This window comes from Gadus chalcogrammus, chromosome 14 (genome assembly GCF_026213295.1).
Source record: "Gadus chalcogrammus isolate NIFS_2021 chromosome 14, NIFS_Gcha_1.0, whole genome shotgun sequence".
Lineage (NCBI taxonomy): Eukaryota > Metazoa > Chordata > Actinopteri > Gadiformes > Gadidae > Gadus > Gadus chalcogrammus.
In genome coordinates this window covers 94,379-114,687 of record NC_079425.1, presented here as the reverse complement: position 1 = coordinate 114,687, position 20,309 = coordinate 94,379, and the positions used below count along the sequence as shown (strand labels likewise).

General features: G+C 50.8%; 1 protein-coding gene across 2 annotated transcripts; it reads right to left on the bottom strand.

Moving 5' to 3' along the window:
* Nucleotides 1–321: 321 nt before the first annotated feature.
* LOC130403675 (src substrate cortactin-like) lies at nucleotides 322–19,800 on the bottom strand. 2 transcript variants are annotated; one of them, XM_056608092.1, is made up of 15 exons: nucleotides 18,611–19,800; nucleotides 15,912–16,025; nucleotides 15,681–15,754; nucleotides 15,469–15,598; nucleotides 11,638–11,748; nucleotides 9,178–9,232; nucleotides 7,327–7,437; nucleotides 6,415–6,525; nucleotides 5,300–5,410; nucleotides 3,482–3,537; nucleotides 3,258–3,327; nucleotides 2,808–3,127; nucleotides 1,328–1,424; nucleotides 570–638; nucleotides 322–476 (listed from the first exon to the last, which is right to left on the bottom strand). In XM_056608092.1, the coding sequence occupies exons 2-15, from the start codon at nucleotides 15,993–15,995 to the stop codon at nucleotides 340–342; spliced, it is 1,536 nt and encodes a 511-aa protein (XP_056464067.1). In that variant the 5' UTR covers nucleotides 15,996–16,025; nucleotides 18,611–19,800; the 3' UTR covers nucleotides 322–339. The 2 variants fall into 2 exon arrangements, with proteins under 2 accessions (XP_056464067.1, XP_056464068.1); XM_056608093.1 differs by lacking the exon at nucleotides 5,300–5,410.
* Between the last annotated feature and the right edge of the window lie 509 nt (nucleotides 19,801–20,309).

The following is a 20,309-nucleotide window of genomic DNA, read 5'->3' as shown; positions in this document are numbered from 1 at the left end:
GGGGTGGATGTGAGGGGGGGGTCGGGGGGGTCGTGGTCTCCGTCCTCCGTGGGGTGGATGTGAGGGGGGGTCGGGGGGGTCGTGGTCTCCGTCCTCCGTGGGGTGGATGTGAGGGGGGGTCGGGGGGGTCGTGGTCTCCGTCCTCCGTGGGGTGGATGTGAGGGGGGGTCGGGGGGGTCGTGGTCTCCGTCCTCCGTGGGGTGGATGTGAGGGGGGGTCGGGGGGGTCGTGGTCTCCGTCCTCCGTGGGGTGGATGTGAGGGGGGGGTCGGGGGGGTCGTGGTCTCCGTCCTCCGTGGGGTGGATGTGAGGGGGGGTCGGGGTTGGGGGCGGGGCCTCCTCAGGGGCGGACCTCCACGTAGTTGGCGGGGAAGAGGCCGTAGGCCCCCCCACACACGCCGCGCCACCAGCCCTCGTCGATCATCTCGATGTTGGTGATGATGTCGTCGGGGTCGAAGGAGATCTCGTCCTCACCGGCTGCCATGGGAACAGGCGGTGAACACGCGACACGCCCACGGGGATAGCCCCTCCCACAGGGATAGCCCCTCCCCCATAGAAGCCCCACCTCACCTGCTTGGTAGTCGTAGAGCGCCACGGCCGTCACCCCTTGGTCCTCACCGCCATCGCCCGGGGCAACGTCTGGAACACACACACATAGCTCTGATACACAACACACACACACACACAGCTCTGATACACAACACTAACACACACACACACACACACACACACACACACACACACACACACACACACACCTGTACGAGCTCTGATACAGAACACTAACACACACCTGTATGAGCTCTGATACACAACACTAATGCTGCGTTCCCACTGCAGGCGGTTCGATGTGCATCAGGGAGGGGGCGGTGTAGCCCAGCTCAGTTCCGACGTGGCGTTTCCACCGCCGACAGAACCCTTTATGGTAGGCCGGATGTCGATCGCCACGGCAGCTACGTAAACATCGTAAACAACGTCTTCCTCCCCGAGAATGCAGAGGAACGTCTCCACCTCCTTGTTCGCCCAAGCAAGCGTTTTACGCGACATGAGGCTACTGTTCGTTTGTTTTTATCCCCACGTCGCCCGGAAGTGACGGTTCTGTCGACCAATCAACGTATGGGGTGTGTAGCTCGAATTTTCCGGCACCCTTTCAGGCATCTCGGTACCCCAACGGAGGAGTACTGAAGACGAGGGCAAAACGAGTACGGCTCAGTCCGGGTCACGGCCACTTTTGGCGGTTGAAACGCAATCCGTGCCGCACCTTTGCGAACCGAACCGTACCGTGGAAACGCGGCATAACACACACACAGAATCCTCTGGAGGCTCACCTCCAGGCTCCGCCTCCACGTTCTGGTACAGGTCCTCCTCTGGTTGGCCGCCGGACGTGGTGGGCGGAGCCTCCAGCTCCTCCTTCACCACAGCGTTCTAGCACAACCACAGGGGGGAGCCAGAGTCACAATGAGGAGCTACAAGGAGACACTGAGGTGGAGGAAGGGTCTGCTGCTCAGGGAGGGGGCGTCACCTCCTCAGGGAGGGGGCGTCACCTCCTCAGGGAGGGGGCGTCACCTCCTCAGGGAGGGGGCGTCACCTCCTCAGGGAGGGGGGGGGGGACAGACAGACAGACAGACAGACAGACAGACAGACAGACAGACAGACAGACAGACAGACAGACAGACAGACAGACAGACAGACAGACAGACAGACAGACAGACAGACAGACAGACAGACAGACAGACAGACAGACAGACAGACAGACAGACAGACAGACAGACAGACAGACAGACAGACAGACAGACAGACAGACAGACAGACAGACAGACAGACAGACAGACAGACAGACAGACAGACAGACAGACAGACAGACAGACAGACAGACAGACAGACAGACAGACAGACAGACAGACAGACAGACAGACAGACAGACAGACAGACAGACAGACAGACAGACAGACAGACAGACAGACAGACAGACAGACAGACAGACAGACAGACAGACAGACAGACAGACAGACAGACAGACAGACAGACAGACAGACAGACAGACAGACAGACAGACAGACAGACAGACAGACAGACAGACAGACAGACAGACAGACAGACAGACAGACAGACAGACAGACAGACAGACAGACAGACAGACAGACAGACAGACAGACAGACAGACAGACAGACAGACAGACAGACAGACAGACAGACAGACAGACAGACAGACAGACAGACAGACAGACAGACAGACAGACAGACAGACAGACAGACAGACAGACAGACAGACAGACAGACAGACAGACAGACAGACAGACAGACAGACAGACAGACAGACAGACAGACAGACAGACAGACAGACAGACAGACAGACAGACAGACAGACAGACAGACAGACAGACAGACAGACAGACAGACAGACAGACAGACAGACAGACAGACAGACAGACAGACAGACAGACAGACAGACAGACAGACAGACAGACAGACAGACAGACAGACAGACAGACAGACAGACAGACAGACAGACAGACAGACAGACAGACAGACAGACAGACAGACAGACAGACAGACAGACAGACAGACAGACAGACAGACAGACAGACAGACAGACAGACAGACAGACAGACAGACAGACAGACAGACAGACAGACAGACAGACAGACAGACAGACAGACAGACAGACAGACAGACAGACAGACAGACAGACAGACAGACAGACAGACAGACAGACAGACAGACAGACAGACAGACACCTGACCTCGTACTGAACGACGCTAAATTAATAAAGACTTTATATTCTTAATGAAGTCGTTCTCTTCTCACCTGATACGCGGGCTGGGCCGGAGGGGCGGGGCTAGGGACGCGCACGGGGGCGGGCTCCGGGACACGGGCCGCCTCCTCCTGCTCCTGCTTCCTGCAGGCCTCCTCCTCCTGCTCCTGCTTCCTGCAGGCCTCCTCCTGCTCCTGCTTCCTGCAGGCCTCCTCCTCCTCCAGCTCCTGCTTCCTGCGGCCCACCTCCAGCTCCAGCTTCTCCTTGGCCTGGCGCCGTCCGCGCTCCTCGTACGCCCTCCTCCGGTCCTCTTCCTCGTTCTGCTTGGCGATGTTCTCGAAGCGAGCTTTGATGTTGCCCGTGCCGCTGCCCGCTGGGGGGGGGGGGGGGGGGGGGGGGGGGGAGAGGGGGAGGGTTAGGAGGAGGGGGGAGTACTAGTGATCAGGCAGTACTAGTCAAACCTATGATGGGATGAGAGGCCAGGCAGTACTAGTCCAACCCACCAGCCTCCGTGGCCTTGGTCTTCTGATAGGCAGAGCTCGGCCGGTCGATGTCCTCAAAGGTTCCTGCACTCTGCAGAGCAACAGAAAAACGGGAGGTTTAGACACACACACACACACACACACACACACACACACACACACACACACACACACACACACACACACACACACACACACACACACACACACACACACACACACACACACACACACACACACACTACCTTATCCATTCTGTCCTGCTGGACACCAAACTTCCCTCCGAATCCTTTGGAATAATCTGGAACCACAAGAACATCAATCACCAAGAATGTATGTTTTGTATTTTCACAATAAAAGCCTGTCAACACGAGGCCTCCCCCTTTGCAGCGGACGTCTTTACGCTCAGACCATAGCTCCGGCAGAAGACCCTGAGCCTATTGCTCTAACCATAACCCTCGCTCAAACCCCAGCCCTAGCTCCAGCAGAAGACCCTAAGCCTATAGCTCTAACCATAACCCTCGCTCAAACCCCAGCCCTAGCTCCAGCAGAAGACCCTAAGCCTATAGCTCTAACCATAACCCTCGCTCAAACCCCAGCCCTAGCTCCAACAGAAGACCTTAAGCCTATAGCTCTAACCATAACCCTCGCTCAAACCCCAGCCCTAGCTCCAGCAGAAGACCCTAAGCCTATAGCTCTAACCATAACCCTCGCTCAAACCCCAGCCCTAGCTCCAGCAGAAGACCTTAAGCCTAGCTCTAACCCTAACCATAACCCTAGCTCAAACCCCAGCCCTCGCTCCAACAGAAGACCTTAAGCCTAGCTCTAACCCTAACCATAACCCTAGCTCTTACCCTAACCCTAGCTCCAGCAGAATAACCTAGCCCTAGCCCTAACTCTAACCAAAACATTAACAGTTAGAGGCTGGAGGATGAAGTTCAATCTTCACAGGAGGAATGTTGTGTTTCTCTTAGACGAGGTTAGAACCGACTCTGAACACAGCTATTTTAAAAACATTTGCTTGTTAATCATCTGAACCTTAAAACCGAAATAATCACTCTCTACTCTCTCTACGGTCTGAACTCCGGCATCAACGCTCAAATAAAGAATAATGTAGAATCAAAAAATCGTTTTTTTAAAAACACTTCTCTGGAAACCGCTCTCCTCTTGAAGAGATGACTCCCGTTCAACATGGTGACTGTTGAGAAAGGGTCTCACTTCCCCTTTCAGCATCTCACACACACATGCGGTGCAGAATAGAGGAAGTTGTTGGCTTTAAAGAGACCACATCAGGGAGGAGAGAGAGAAGTGAAACCGCTGAATAAAGTGCTTTCTTTGGAGCAAGGATTTGCCTGTGAGACACATTGTAATTAAGGCTGGGACAACGCGTCGACGTAATCGATGAGGTCGAGGCATAAATTACGTCGACTTGAAAAATGTGCGTCGATTCGAAAAACCCAAAACAAAGATGGGCGGCGCCGGAGCGTAGTAGAAACGCAAGTGGCTCCTCAGACTTTCATAAGTGCAAGGCGCCACGCACTCGTTCCTCTGAAGTATGGGAATTCTTTAATGTAAAAGATAACGATTCCTTGATATGTCGTCTTTGCAAAATGGAGATGACTTTCCATTCTAGCACCACGGCAATGCACCAGCACCTGAAGAGGCGCCACCCGGTAGCAGCTGCAGATGACCGAGCACTGTAGAATTCTAAGAATGCATTACTTTGCACTTTTATTATGGAATTTAAAGGCAATAAACATGTATTGAAATGTTAAGGAATTCATATTTTTTTCATTCAGATATGTAAATCAACATGTATAAATTGCTATTAGTCAATTAATGGGGAGATAATCGAATCGGAATGAAAAAATGAATCGTTAGATTAATCGTTTTAAAAATAATTGCTTGACCCAGACCTCATTGTAATCATCTCACAAACACACCCCCACCCCCCCCCCCCCCCCACCCCCCCCCCCCAACACACCCCCACAGTGTGTCTCATGCTGGGGCGGTGCCCATGTAGACGCTGGGAGTGACACTGTGCCCCCCCCCTCCCCGAGTACCTTTCTGGGACTCGTGGAGCTGCAGCTTCTCCTGGTGGTCCCAGCCCAACGCTGACTTGTCCTGGCGGTCCGTCTGCACGCCGAACTTGCCCCCGAAGCCCTTGGTGTAATCTGAGATTAAACATCGTTCAATCATTCCATCTGACTGGGGCATCGGACTGGGGCCTCTGACTGGGGCCTCTGACTGGGGCATCTGACTGAGGCCTCGGACTGGGGCATCTGACCGGGGCATCTGACCGGGGCATCGGACCGGGGCATCGGACCGGGGCATCGGACTGGGGCATCCTGATCAGCCTCCACCTCCTAAACCTCCTCCCTGCTCCTGCGGGCCCTGGACTGCTTTGGGAGAACTAAGGACTCCCACTAGAGGAGGAGCCCCTCCTATTGGTCCACCGACTGGAGGAGGAGCCTCTCCTATTGGTCCACCGACTGGAGGAGGAGCCTCTCCTATTGGTCCACCGACTGGAGGAGGAGCCTCTCCTATTGGTCCACCGACTGGAGGAGGAGCCTCTCCTATTGGTCCACCGACTGGAGGAGAAGCCTCTCCTATTGGTCCACCGACTGGAGGAGAAGCCTCTCCTATTGGTCCACCGACTGGAGGAGGAGCCTCTCCTAATGGTCCACCGACTGGAGGAGGAGCCTCTCTTATTGGTCCACCGACTAGAGGAGGAGCCTCTCTTATTGGTCCACCGACTAGAGGAGGAGGCTCTCCTATTGGTCCACCGACTAGAGGAGGAGCCTCTCCTATTAGTCCACCGACTAGAGGAGGAGCATCTCCTATTGGTCCACCCACTAGAGGAGGAGGCTCTCCTAATGGTCCACCCACTAGAGGAGGAGGCTCTCCTATTGGTCCACCCACTAGAGGAGGAGCCTCTCCTATTGGTCCACCGACTAGAGGAGGAGCCTCTCCTATTGGTCCACCGACTAGAGGAGGAGCCTCTCCTATTGGTCCACCGACTAGAGGAGGCTCTCCAATTGGACAACCTGCTTTGGCTCCATTTTGAATGGTTTTAATTATATGGTATAGATGCAAAATAAGTTTTTCTGAAAGACACAATGAGTGCTACTCTTAGCCCAGTAAACAGTATGGTTAAGCTGGCGGTAGCAGAACAAACCTTTCTGTGACTCGTGTTTCTCAGTCTTGCCCTGGTACTCAAAGCCCATGGCACTCTTGTCCACCTTGTCGGCCTCTACTCCGTACTTGCCACCGAAGCCTTTGGCGTAATCTAGGAGTGAACCGGTAAACGGGAAAGGGTAAGGGTTAGGGGTGAGAACTGAACATAGCCTGATACATTCCTGAAGATATCTGAAAGGAGCAGATGGGAGGACTGCAGGCCTTAACATCTACACTGAAACAGCAGAACTCTAGACAACCACCACAGGGAATACTTAAGAAACGCTAAGAAGAAAGATGAATGGTCGGCTCGAGGTATTCAGGAACCATCTCCACATGCCCGAACAGGAAAGAACAACAGAGGAGTGAAGTGAGGAATACGAACACGACTGGAGAAGGAACGTGCGGGGGCACGTTGCAGTGCGTGGGAGAGGGTAGGGGTGGCTCACCACGGTGAGCCACCCCTACCCTCACCCACGCTCTCCAACGTGCGGGGGCACGTTGGAGAGCGTGGGTGAGGGTAGGGGTGGCTCACCACGGTGAATTAAATATAGATATATATATATATATATATATATATATATGGTATTGTTTGTGCTCAATCCTACCTACTACTACTTTTCCTTCACATAGTTTGGTCAATATTTATCAGATGTTCACACTGCTGATTACAGCGGTTCCAATGCAGTGAACTAAAGATGAGATTAATCAATCACGCGTCTATATTTAGTTACCCAATAGACGCGTGATCAAAATGTTCCCCATGGATAAAACATTCAAAGCTGAAACATTAAAACTATTCAACCATTCTTTGAAATAGGATGGTTTTTGTCTGCCTCTCCATGTGTGCCCCTCTGTCTGCCCCTCTGCCCGTCTGTCTGCCTGCCTGTTGCCTTCCTGTCTGTCTGCTGACCTTTCTGGGACTCGTGTTTCTCCGTCTTGCTCTGGTAGTCGAAGCCAAGAGCGCTCTGGTCCACGCGGTCTGCCTGCACCCCGTAGCGACCCCCGAACCCCGCTGAGTAGTCTGCAGAGAGGGGTCAAAGGACAGGGTTCAAAGGACAGGGGTCAAAGGTCAGGCTTACCCCCTAATCCCGTAGAGTAGTCTACAGACAGGGGTCAAAGGTCAGGTTTACCCCCTAACCCCGTAGTCTACAGACAGGGGTAAAAGGTCAGGTTTACCCACTAACCCTGTGGAGTAGTCTACAGACACAGGGGTCAAAGGTCAGGTTTACCCCCTAACCCCGTGGAGTAGTCTACAGACAAGGGTCAAAGGTCAGGTTTACCCCCTAACCCTGTGGAGTAGTCTACAGACAGGGGTAAAAGGTCAGGTTTACCCCCTAACCCCGTGGAGTAGTCTACAGACACAGGGGTCAAAGGTCAGGTTTACCCCCTAACCCCGTGGAGTAGTCATAGACACGACGAAGCGTCTGGCCGGTTTAATACACGGCCATGACATTCAGATTCATGGCTCTTGATGTTTCGACCCTAACCCCAAAACGTAACCCCTGGTCCTACTACAGCCTGGGGTGTTAGTAGCTACAGCCTGGTCCTACTACAGCCTGGTCCTACTACAGCCTGGTCCTACTACAGCCTGGTCCTACTACAGCCTGGGGTGTTAGTAGCTACAGCCTGTTCCTACTACAGCCTGGTCCTACTACAGCCTGGGGTGTTAGTAGCTACAGCCTGGTCCTACTACAGCCTGGTCCTACTACAGCCTGGGGTGTTAGTAGCTACAGCCTGGTCCTACTACAGCCTGGTCCTACTACAGCCTGGTCCTACTACAGCCTGGTCCTACTACAGCCTGGTCCTACTACAGCCTGGTCCTACTACAGCCTGGTCCTACTACAGCCTGGTCCTACTACAGCCGGGTCCTACTACAGCCGGGTCCTACTACAGCCTGGTCCTACTACAGCCTGGGGTGTTAGTAGCTCAGTGTTTCCCATACATAGACCATTGTGTGGCGCGGCGCCACAGAATCAACATCGAGCACCACAAATTGATTTTTTTTTTTTTTTTTTTTTTTTAATAACGCGATTGGGAAATCTAAAAATCGTTCCGTCCATTCATCTCTGCATAGCACTCGTTCTCCCTGTCACACACACACACACACACACACACACACACACACACACACACACACACCGATGCTAACACATTAACCCACCGATGTTACCCCGTCGCTTAGCAACCGGACACGCTGGTGTTGATAAGTTACCGGACTACTGAAACTACAACGGAGTGATAATAACAAAGACGTGAATCAGGCAATAAATCCAATTTCCTTGACAGTGGTAAAGTTCGGTGTGCATTAAAGTACAGACGGAGTGGACCAATTGCGAACTACTGCAGCTGCTCCAAGTTAAACCCCAAACTAATCTGAATAAGTATTTATAGCGGACTACACCACCTATTGTATTCCGCATAGAATTGTATTCCGAACCGATTGAGGCGTATATATATATATATGATACTTTTCTATTCAGATTGAGCTGTTCTTCCACATCTATGCGAATCAGATGTGTCCGCATGTAAACGCGGAGTTACATGCACACTCACTGACGGCCGCATCGCCGTGTCGCGCCGCCGCCCCCCCCCCTGCGAACCACACATTGGTCCTTGGTCTGTGGGAAACACTGTAGCTACATCCTGGTCCTAGTACAGCCTGGTCCTACTACAGCCTGGGGTGTTAGTTGCTACAGCCCAACCCTGCAGTGTTAGGGTTACAAAATGTGCAGCACAGCTCGTTTAATGTGTTTAAGAAAACCTTTCTGAGATGCGTGCTTCTCCGTCTTTCCGGCGTACTCAAACCCGACAGCTGACTGGAAGGAGAACACACACACACACACACACACACACACACACACACACACACACACACACACACACACACACACACACACACACACACACACACACACACACACACACACACACACACACACACACACACACACACAGCTGAATAATAGATTTATGTACATTATAGTGCTATCATTATAGTGCTATCATTATAGCGATACCATCCATAGCTCCGTTATATGTGCAGCTATTGGAGCCAAAGATTCAGCCCATGTGAATAATCGGAATAACAGACCTCCATCAGAACAGACACGGGCCAATGTTCACTCAAATGTCTTGTGTGATAGGGTTATGGATATGGTAGAGGTTCCTGTAAAGCTTTCAGATCCCATGTCATGAATATGTGTTAGGTGTGTGTCTGCCCTTCAGAACTGCTTGGAACTGACTCATTTCTCAAACATTTCCCATCGGTGCTTTCGGGTGTGGGTTTACACAGGGCCCAACAAAACAAGTGTCAGACAGATGCTCTACCATTACACACCTCTCCAACACCTGATCACCTAACGCTGAGGCCGTATCCCTCTGTAGGAGAGAAGAGGCTCTAACCCTAGCCCTAGAGGGCCTAACCCTAACCCTTACCCTAGAGGCTCTAACCCCTACCCTAGAGGCTCTAACCCCTACCCTAGAGCAGCCATACTCAAGTAGCGGCCCGCGGGCCTTTTGTGGCCCACGGGGTGTCTATTAATGGCCCTCGAGCTGTTTTGAAAAGTTGTTTTAATTATTAAAAAAAAATAAAAAAAATAAAAAATCGTGCTGGGCGCTCTTATTTTGAAACCGCACGCCGCAATCTCAATACGAGGCTGGGGGTTGCAACGATAAACAGATAGCACTCCAGCCCACAGACCGCTCCAGCCCTCCCAAACTCGAGGCAGACAGTACATCTCAGCAGTCAAGGCCGATTTAGGGTCGTTTTAGACACAGAGACGTAAGCACGTAATTTACACAAGGGACTTGTTTTAGACAAGTTTTGATTTACGGTTCCTTTAAGGTTCCTTAAGGATTGCGCGTGTTGCAAGGGGATTCTCCGCCAGAACAGTAGGGGGAGCAACGAACGAATCTGTGGGCGTGGAAGTGGAAATCGCTGGCTTGTTTATATTTATAATTATCATAATTCGTTCTTGTGTTTTCTTCTTCTCCTTCTTCAAAATTCTTCATTTGCTTTTGTCACAGCCTTTTAAAAATGGCGCTATTATGCTGTAAAACCGGAAATGTGAGACTCCTGAAAGGATGTGGTTAGCTGGCCAATCACAGTCTTTGCGAGCTGCGTAGGGCCGTAGTGTTTTAGTCGCATAGTCAGGAATTTTGGCCGACGCACTTAAGCACGTAAGGGGGGATATTTTACCGCGCTAAGGGGGGGTTATGCATCTTACGTGCTTACGCGTTACGTCTAAAACAGAGCATATATCGGCCTCAGTCACACGTATACCGACCGGCCCCTTGAGTCACTGAAAATAAAATGTGTGGCCCCTCATCATTTCTACTTGAGTACCCCTGCCCTAGAGGCTCTAACCCCTACCCTAGAGGCTCTAACCCCTACCCTAGAGGCTCTAACCCTTACCCTAGAGGCTCTAACCCCTACCCTAGAGGCTCTAACACCTACCCTAGAGGCTCTAACCCCTACCCTAGAGGCTCTAACCCCTGCCCTAGAGGCTCTAACCCTTGCCCTAGAGGCTCTAACCCCTACCCTAGAGGCTCTAACCCTTACCCTAGAGGCTCTAACCCTTACCCTAGAGGCTCTAACCCCTACCCTAGAGGCTAACCCCTACCCTAGAGGCTCTAACCCTTACCCTAGAGGCTCTAACCCTTACCCTAGAGGCTCTAACCCTTACCCTAGAGGCTCTAACCCTTACCCTAGAGGCTCTAACCCCTACCCTAGAGGCTCTAACCCTTACCCTAGAGGCTCTAACCCTTACCCTAGAGGCTCTAACCCTTACCCTAGAGGCTCTAACCCTTACCCTAGAGGCTCTAACCCCTACCCTAGAGGCTCTAACCCCAACCCTAGAGGCTCTAACCCTTACCCTAGAGGCTCTAACCCTAGAGGCTCTAACCCCTGCCCTAGAGGCTCTAACCCCTACCCTAGAGGCTCTAACCCCTACCCTCGAGGCTCTAACCCAACCCTAGAGGCTCTAACCCTTACCCTAGAGGCTCTAACCCTAGAGGCTCTAACCCCTGCCCTAGAGGCTCTAACCCCTACCCTAGAGGCTCTAACCCCTACCCTCGAGGCTCTAACCCCAACCCTAGAGGCTCTAACCCTTACCCTAGAGGCTCTAACCCTAGAGGCTCCAACCCCTGCCCTAGAGGCTCTAACCCTTACCCTAGAGGCTCTAACCCTAACCCTATCCTCCGGGGGGGAGAGAGGGCCTACCTGGTCCACACGGTCGGCCTGCACTCCGAACTTGCCCCCAAAGCCCTTGGAGGTGTCGGTCTGGGAGCAGTGCGTGGACAGCTTGCTCTGGTAGTCATGGCCAACGGCAGACTGTCAGGGAGAGAGAGCACAGCGCTGAAGACACAGGGAGGAGAGGCGTCCGGAGTGGGAGGGTGTGAGAGACTCAGCCTGACCAGGAGATGCAGAGTGCTGGTACCCGACTCACTACAGTAGCCCTAGTGAGCACTGCAGCCCGGGGGGGGCAACGGGGCAACAGTGGCCCGCCCATCCAGGGAGGAGGTGTGGAGGAGGGGGTGAAGGAGTACTGGTACAGCAACAGCCACGCCCCACTCTGACCCCAGCCCCCACTCTGACTTCCAGGGCTGCTGGACGATAGCCGTTGACGAGACATGTCAACGTTGGAATTTGTTTAGAGTCTTAACAAAAATGGACCAGGAAACTCCTATTCTCAGGTCCTATGGTCGGGAAAATAGGAGTTTGCAATGAAAGCTAGGCCTGCAGGCAGGGCTGTACAGTGCGACAGTTTTGATCGCATTTGCTATTGAAATATTTAGCGTGCGAAGATAAATACAAGTCCACTCGCACCGGTGCGAAAGGGTGAGAAGGACCCGTGCCGAAAAGAAATACGTCTTTCTGTACGGCTTTCAATGGCACCACTAAGCGCGAGTGTGTGGGAGCATGATGGGAGCGTTGAATGTTGGGAAATGTATTTTGAGTTATAGGCTCGCCAGTTCCGCTCGACTACTAAAAAACTACATTTCCCGAACATTCGCACGTTGAGGAAGAGGCCTTGTAACGTCGCGGGAAATTCACCTTTTAAGCAAAACAGAAAAATGAAAAGATATTTCCCTGTATTCGGAAGTTCTTCTTCATCAAATAAAGATGGAAACTTGTAAAAAGAATCCACGTATGGAAGAGATTGACTCGGCGACCACAAGCACGGAACCGGCACCTTCGGCCGAAGCCGACTCCACCCATGACTCGGTCTCGGCCAACTGGAAAACGTACAGGTTTAACCCCCAGTGGTTAAAAACATTCAATTGGCTGGACTACGACCAATCCAAGAAGTCTATGTTTTGTAAATATTGCCTCGAGGTAGAGGAAAGGACATCAGAGGTTAATAAATAAGTGTTTGTTAAATTTGTAATAATTACTTAATTTTGTTGAATGTGTTCACCACTTCTGGCTGCTGATGTGGTGAACACATTCAACAGTCACTTTACTATTTAATATGTTCATTGTCAATTTACTTTACTTTTTGTTAAATTTGTTCATAGTGTTACTTTTGTATATACGTCCTTTTCTGTTCATATAGTATTTTTATTTTTTTGACTGTAGTATACGTGCTACCAAAATTATTTTTGTGCTACTGAATTTTTTCACTTGCTAGCACCAGTGCTACCATTTTAAAAAGTAAGCGTACAGCCCTGCCTGCAGGTAAAGCTAGGCCTGCAGTCCCAGGGTAGAGCATCCAGGTCCCTTCATAGGGTTAGGGTTAGGGCTGAACCCTTCATAGGGTTAGGGTTAGGGCTGAACCCTTCATAGGGTTAGGGTTAGGGCTGAACCCTTCATAGGGTTAGGGTTAGGGCTGAACCCTTCATAGGGTTAGGGTTAGGGCTGAACCCTTCATAGGGTTAGGGTTAGGGCTGAACCCTGAGGTGTGTGGGTGGGGCCGGGGTTAAAGGAACACTGATGAGTTTAGGATTGGGTTGACGCTCGTCAGCCAACCGTAAGCCAAAATCAATTCTAGAGGAGTATTCAAGGCACAAAGATCAACGATGCGATGGATTTTCGGTCTGTGTTTGGTGATAGATTAGTCGTGCTGACTCAGCTGTTAAATATTATAACCTAGTAAACATTGTGGGCAGATGGCCCTCACTGGGAACTCCTTCATACTAATCAGAACAAAGTAACAATGATATTAAAAGATAATTGTTTAGCACAAATATCCCAGTATAATTGTAAACATTAAACACTGGTGCTGACTGACAATCTAGTATGAATACCAACATTGGGGCTGTGAACAGTTAATCTGGGCCTACAGCGAATCGGGGCATTGAATCTTAACTAGGGGACAGCAGTGTAGGTTTAGGGTAGGCCTGCACGATAAATCGTGACATAATCGCAATCTCGGTTTGCCCGTGTGGCTGTAAGTTTTAAATTTCTTAATTTTTTTTTTTTAATACACAGTTTATCTTTTTTTTACGGCTTCATTTACAGGTGTGTGGAGTTGGTTCAGCAGTTAAAGACATTGTGCTGCTACATGCACAAAATAAATTTATCAGTTTTTGATACTACACTTTAATCAGTTCTAAAGGGCCAACATGTAGAGGAGCCAGAGACCTGTTTAGGCCTAGGTTAGGGTGCTAGGGGTTAGGGTGCTAGGGGTTAGGGGGCTAAGGGTTAGGGTGCTAGGGGCTAGGGTGCTAGAGGTTAGGGTGCTAGGGGTTAGGGGGCTAGGGGTTAGGGTGCTAGGGGTTAGGGGGCTAGGGGTTAGGGTGCTAGGGGTTAGGGGGCTAGGGGTTAGGGTGCTAGGGGCTAGGGTGCTAGGGGTTAGGGTGCTAGGGGTTAGGGTGCTAGGGGTTAGGGTGCTAGGGGTTAGGGGGCTAAGGGTTAGGGTGCTAAGGGTTAGGGTGCTAGGGGCTAGGGTGCTAGGGGCTAGGGTGCTAGGGGTTAGGGTGCTAGGGGTTAGGGGGCTAGGGGTTAGGGTGCTAGGGGTTAGGGGGCTAGGGGATAGGGTGCTAGGGGATAGGGTGCTAGGGGCTAGGGTGCTAGGGGTTAGGGGGCTAGGGGTTAGGGGGCTAGGGGTTAGGGGGCTAGGGGTTAGGGTGCTAGGGGTTAGGGTGCTAGGGGACGGCAGTGTAGGGGCTAGGGGTTAGGGTGCTAGGGGTTAGGGTGCTAGGGGTTAGGGGGCTAGGGGTTAGGGTACTAGGGGTTAGGGTGCTAGAGGTTAGGGTGCTAGGGGTTAGGTGCTAGGGGTTAGGGTGCTAGGGGTTAGGGTGCTAGGGGTTAGGGTGCTAGGGGACAGCAGTGTAGGGGTTAGGGTGCTAGGGGTTAGGGTGCTAGGGGTTAGGCTGCTAGGGGTCAGGGTGCTAGGGGTCAGGGTGCTAGGGGTCAGGGTGCTAGGGGTCAGGGTGCTAGGGGTCAGGGTGCTAGGGGTTAGGGTGCTAGAGGTTAGGGTGCTAGAGGTTAGGGTGCTAGGGGTTAGGGTGCTAGGGGTTAGGGTGCTAGGGGTTAGGGTGCTAGAGGTTAGGGTGCTAGAGGTTAGGGTGCTAGGGGTTAGGGTGCTAGGGGTTAGGGTGCTAGGGGACAGCAGTGTAGGGGTTAGGGTGCTAGGGGTTAGGGTGCTAGGGGTTAGGGTGCTAGGGGTTAGGGTGCTAGGGGTTAGGGTGCTAGGGGTTAGGCTGCTAGGGGTCAGGGTGCTAGGGGTCAGGGTGCTAGGGGTCAGGGTGCTAGGGGGCTAGGGGTTAGGTTGCTAGGGGTTAGGGTGCTAGGGGTTAGGGTGCTAGGGGTTAGGGTGCTAGGGGACAGCAGTGTAGGGGTTAGGGTGCTAGGGGTTAGGGTGCTAGGGGTTAGGCTGCTAGGGGTTAGGCTGCTAGGGGTTAGGGTGCTAGGGGTTAGGGTGCTAGGGGGCTAGGGGTTAGGGTGCTAGGGGTTAGGGTGCTAGAGGTTAGGGTGCTAGAGGTTAGGGTGCTAGAGGTTAGGGTGCTAGGGGTTAGGGTGCTAGGGGTTAGGGTGCTAGGGGTTAGGCTGCTAGGGGTCAGGGTGCTAGGGGTTAGGGTGTAGAGGTTCAGGGTGTCGCTCTGGTACCTTGTCCATGCGGTCCTGCTGAACCCCGAACTTGCCCCCGTATCCATGAGAGGCTTTGGGCATGTCGTCCTGCTCCTTCTGCTTCATGGACGTGTGTTCTGTGGACACGTTGGCTCGCAGCTGGTGGATGCTGCAGGGAGAAGAGCAGCTTAAAACACTGGAGACACAAGAGGTGCAGAGATACAGTAGGAGGCTGAGCTTCAGCTCCTCACTTGATGTGCTCCTGGTGTCCCGAGCCCTCCACCGTCTTCGCTCCCCATCGCTGCTCCTTCTCCGTCACGTCGTTCTGGAGAGAGACCACTTACTCAGACACTGAACCACCAGCGCCCACGGCAGAGACCATTGGGGCCGGCTCTAGGGGACTGCTGATCAAGGGTTAGATGGCGGGGCGTGGTGATTGGGACCTTGGTGTAGTCATAGATAGGGTTGGGGTTAGATGCTACCTCAAAGTCAGGGTCTGTCTCCCAGTCGTCACCTCCGTCCTCCACAGCAGCGCTGACAGACTGTCCCGCGGCGGCCTTCCACATCGTCTGTGACGTCCTTCAAACACACACAGGCTGCGCACGCACTCCACTGAGTTAGGGTTAGCGTTAGGGCTAGTTAACCCTAACCCTAACTCCACTGTTTAGAGTTAGCGTTAGGGCTAGTTAACCCTAACCCTAACTCCACTGTTTAGAGTGGCTGAAGGAACATCTGGAGTCTTCAGTTACAGAACTCAAACACCAGAGTTAGGGTTAGCGTTAGGGCTAGTTAACCCTAACCCTAACTCCACTGTTTAGAGTGGCTGAAGGAACATCTGGAGTCTTCAGTTACAGAACTCAAACACCAGAGTTAGGGTTAGCGTTAGGGCTAGTTAACCCTAACCCTAACTCCACTGTTTAGAGTGGCTGAAGGAACATCTGGAGTCTTCAGTTACAGAACTCAAACACCAGAGTTAGGGTTAGCGTTAGGGCTAGTTAACCCTAACCCTAACTCCACTGTTTAGAGTGGCTGAAGGAACATCTGGAGTCTTCAGTTACAGAACTCAAACACCAGAGTTAGGGTTAGCGTTAGGGCTAGTTAACCCTAACCCTAACTCCACTGTTTAGAGTGGCTGAAGGAACATCTGGAGTCTTCAGTTACAGAACTCAAACACCAGAGTTAGGGTTAGCGTTAGGGCTAGTTAACCCTAACCCTAACTCCACTGTTTAGAGTGGCTGAAGGAACATCTGGAGTCTTCAGTTACAGAACTCAAACACCAGAGTTAAGGATTTTCCTGAATCCTGACTGGACACATTCTGAACAAGCAGCAGCTGGTTCCAATTCTGCAAAACACAGTGTGCTGCACACTGTTCTACACACTGGACTACACACTGCGCTACACACAATGTAATGCACAGTGTCATACACAGTTTAATACACAATGCCATGATCGTGGCATTGATCAGTCATTGTAGGGGGTGCAAATAGAAATGAGGATAAATTGATGAGGTAGAAGATCAAATGAATGATACATGATGGACCATCCAACACCAAAGGGTTAGGGGGAAGGTAACTATCTAACCCTAAAGTAGTAGACCACATAAAGCAGGGTTTCCCCCAGCACTGTCTTGTTAAGGCGGCCGCCTTAACAAGACTAGGGCCCCGCCTTGACTACCAATGTATTAAAAAAAAAAAAAAAAAAAAAGCTGAAAAAATAAAAAAAAAAAAAAAAAAGCGAGATTTTTCTGCCATGAATAGGGTAAGCCCATCATCTTCTCACTATCTTAGTTCAAAATTTAAAATATTAAATATACAACATTGACTTCATTCACTCTATGTGTAGATAAAGACAGACCTGCGAAACTGCAGGGCAAGAGTCTTACAGCCTGCATGAAGATCAGCATCAATGGCCCACCAGTGTCTAAGTTCAATTACAGCAGGGCGCTAGAACTGTTCTTTGCACAGCCACGCAGAATTGCATGCACTGATGCCTCTTGTCAGCTGTGCCGCAAATAAGATCCAAAAAAGGAACTGTAAATAGTTGAATTTGCATACAAAAGTTAAGTGTATTGTCCATTATTTGTATTTAATTTTTATTTTGTAGTGTCTGCATGTTTGCACAACATTTGTACCTACTGTTGTTTATTTATATGGAAATAAACAGTCGTTTATTTCATTCATGCGTACTGGCATCTTTGAGCAAAATACCCCCAAAATTTTTCGGCGCGGCGCGCCAACAACACCACCGACTGCTTACCACCTTGACTGAGACATTTACTGGGGGAAACACTGTAAAGGGTTAGGGCAACTATCTAACCCTAAAGTAGTAGACCACATAAAGGGTTAGGGTAACCATCTAACCCTAAAGTAGTAGACCATATAAATGGTTAGGGTAACCATCTAACCCTACCCTAAATAGTAGATAAAAGATGGTAAATCTCTTGTGTTAACATGTGGAACAAACAAAGATATGATGAATGCCAAGCAAAAGGTTAATATAATAATATTAAACAACATTGTGTCATTTAATATTCAACATTTAGTTAATGGTTTAACACCATAGATTAGGGTTAGCAGTTAGGGTTAAGATGTTAAGACTAAACATCTCATAATTTACTGGTTTAAAACCATAGGGTTAGTAGTTTCATTGGGTTAAGATGTAAAGGCTAAAGATCTCATAATGTACAGTTCACAGCACCATTAGGGTTAGTTAGGGTTAAGATGTAAAGGCAAAACATCTCATCATTTACTGGTTAACCAGTATAGGTTAGGGTTAGTAATTAGGGTTAAGATGTAATGAATAAACATCTCCAATAATGAACAGGTTTCACCAGACGATCATTAACTAACGAATATATAACCTGAAGGAGTCCACCTTATAGAGAAGGTGGATGGGATAGGATGGATAGTTAGGCTAAGGGCTAGTTAGTTAGGGTTGGTTAGGGTTCAGATGTTAACCCTGTTTTGATTTGGTTGGTGGTTAGCTGTCTCCTTTAGATAGGATGGGTTAGGGTTAGGATGTTGACCCTGGCTGTGATTTGTGGTTAGCCGTCTCCTTTAGCTAGGGATAGTAGTTAGGATTGGTTAGGGTTAGTAGTTAGGGTTAGCTGTCTCCTTCAGCTAGCCAGCCTCAGTGTTCTCCCTTATGACAGAAACATAAGATAAACCGAGAGATACTCACCGAACAAAGAGATGAAGCGATAATTACACCCTACTAACTAAACCAACTAAACCAAGACGAGTCCCTGTTGACGCAACGAGATCTGATCGGGAAAATTAACGAGTGGCTCCTGGATCCTCTTCCGGCTTCATCCCACTTCCTGCTTCAGGTGACGTCACCTTACGACGTCGAGGCATCGGGTCCTCACGGAGGCATCGGGTCCTCACGGAGGCATCGGGTCCTCACGGAGGCATCGGGTCCTCACGGAGGCATCGGGTCCCTCGGGGATGCAGGATCAGATCCTCATGAGAATCTGATCCTCATCATGGGTGTAGGATCAGATCCTAATGAGGATCAGATTCTACACCCATGAGTTATCTTGTTATCACCTCTGGACGAAGCTAATCTAATTTCAGGCCATACATTGATCATTAATCAATAGCAAGATTATTTTTTAAGACAAAGCCTACCCAAGGAGTACATTTCATATTAATGAACCAAATCTTATTTTGAGTTCATTATATTCGAATTAGAGTATAGATAACTATTGATATGAATACTTAAAACATATAGTTGCATTGGTGGTTGGAAATCAACCATTACAAATAGAAAGCAAGTTTGTTTTACTGTGTGGTCAGTGAAAAGTAGGTTTCAGTATTTTATTGAAAGTAAGCAATAAATAATACTGTGATAAAAATAGCTCATAAGTATTCAGACTGTACATCATTGTTACAAGTTCAGGAGAAATCTCAAAGGAAGGAGGGAAACAAAACAGCAACATGATTTGCATTGTGCAGTTATGCCTTCAAAAAAAATAAATCACAGCGACAGACATTACAAACGTTTACATGAAGAACAGCTCCAGCCATCGGCCATGATCACACAGAGGAACCGGTTTCAAGTGCTTGCAAGTCAAAAATAGACCTACTGCATGGACACTCGAAAGAAAGAAGGTGACAACACGCACGCACACACAAAACACACAGTGATGAGTAATAATAAATAACAAAAGGACATTATGGAGTTAAGAAACAAGGCTTGATATGAAGTTTTCGTACAAAGTGTTTTTCTTCCTTATAAAAAGTATTTTGGATCCCGTTGTGGTCTCGGAGATCGGAGATCCAGAGGCCGCGTGGAGTTGGTCCATCGGAGGAGAGCAGCTCAGAGCCGCCCGTAACCTGAGGTCCTTACTGTACGGGGGGCTGGGGGGCCCTTACTGTACGGGGGGCTGGCCCGCTCTCCGGGGGGCGGGGGGGGGCTTACTGTACGGGGGGCTGGCCCGCTCTCCGGGGGGGGGGCTGGGGGGCCCTTACTGTACGGGGGGCTGGGGGGCCCTTACTGTACGGGGGGCTGGCCCGCTCTCCGGGGGGCGGGGGGGGGCTTACTGTACGGGGGGCTGGCCCGCTCTCCGGGGGGGGGGGGGGGCTGGGGGGCCCTTACTGTACGGGGGGCTGGCCCGCTCTCCGGGGGGGGAGGGCGAGGGGGTTGTTAAGGCGGAGGGAGGGCGAGGGGGGTGTTCAGGTTTTAGGGGGGGGGGGGGTCGTTCAGGTTAAGGCGGTGGGGGGGGGGGGGGGGTCGTTCAGGTTAAGGCGGTGGGGGGGGTCGTTCAGGTTAAGGCAGTGGGGGGGTGGGGGGGTATAAAGTGGGGCATGAGGCACTCCCTCACATGCAAGATCAACTAGAGAACCTGGAATTGTGTTTTCACTTGCATCTGAAAGTA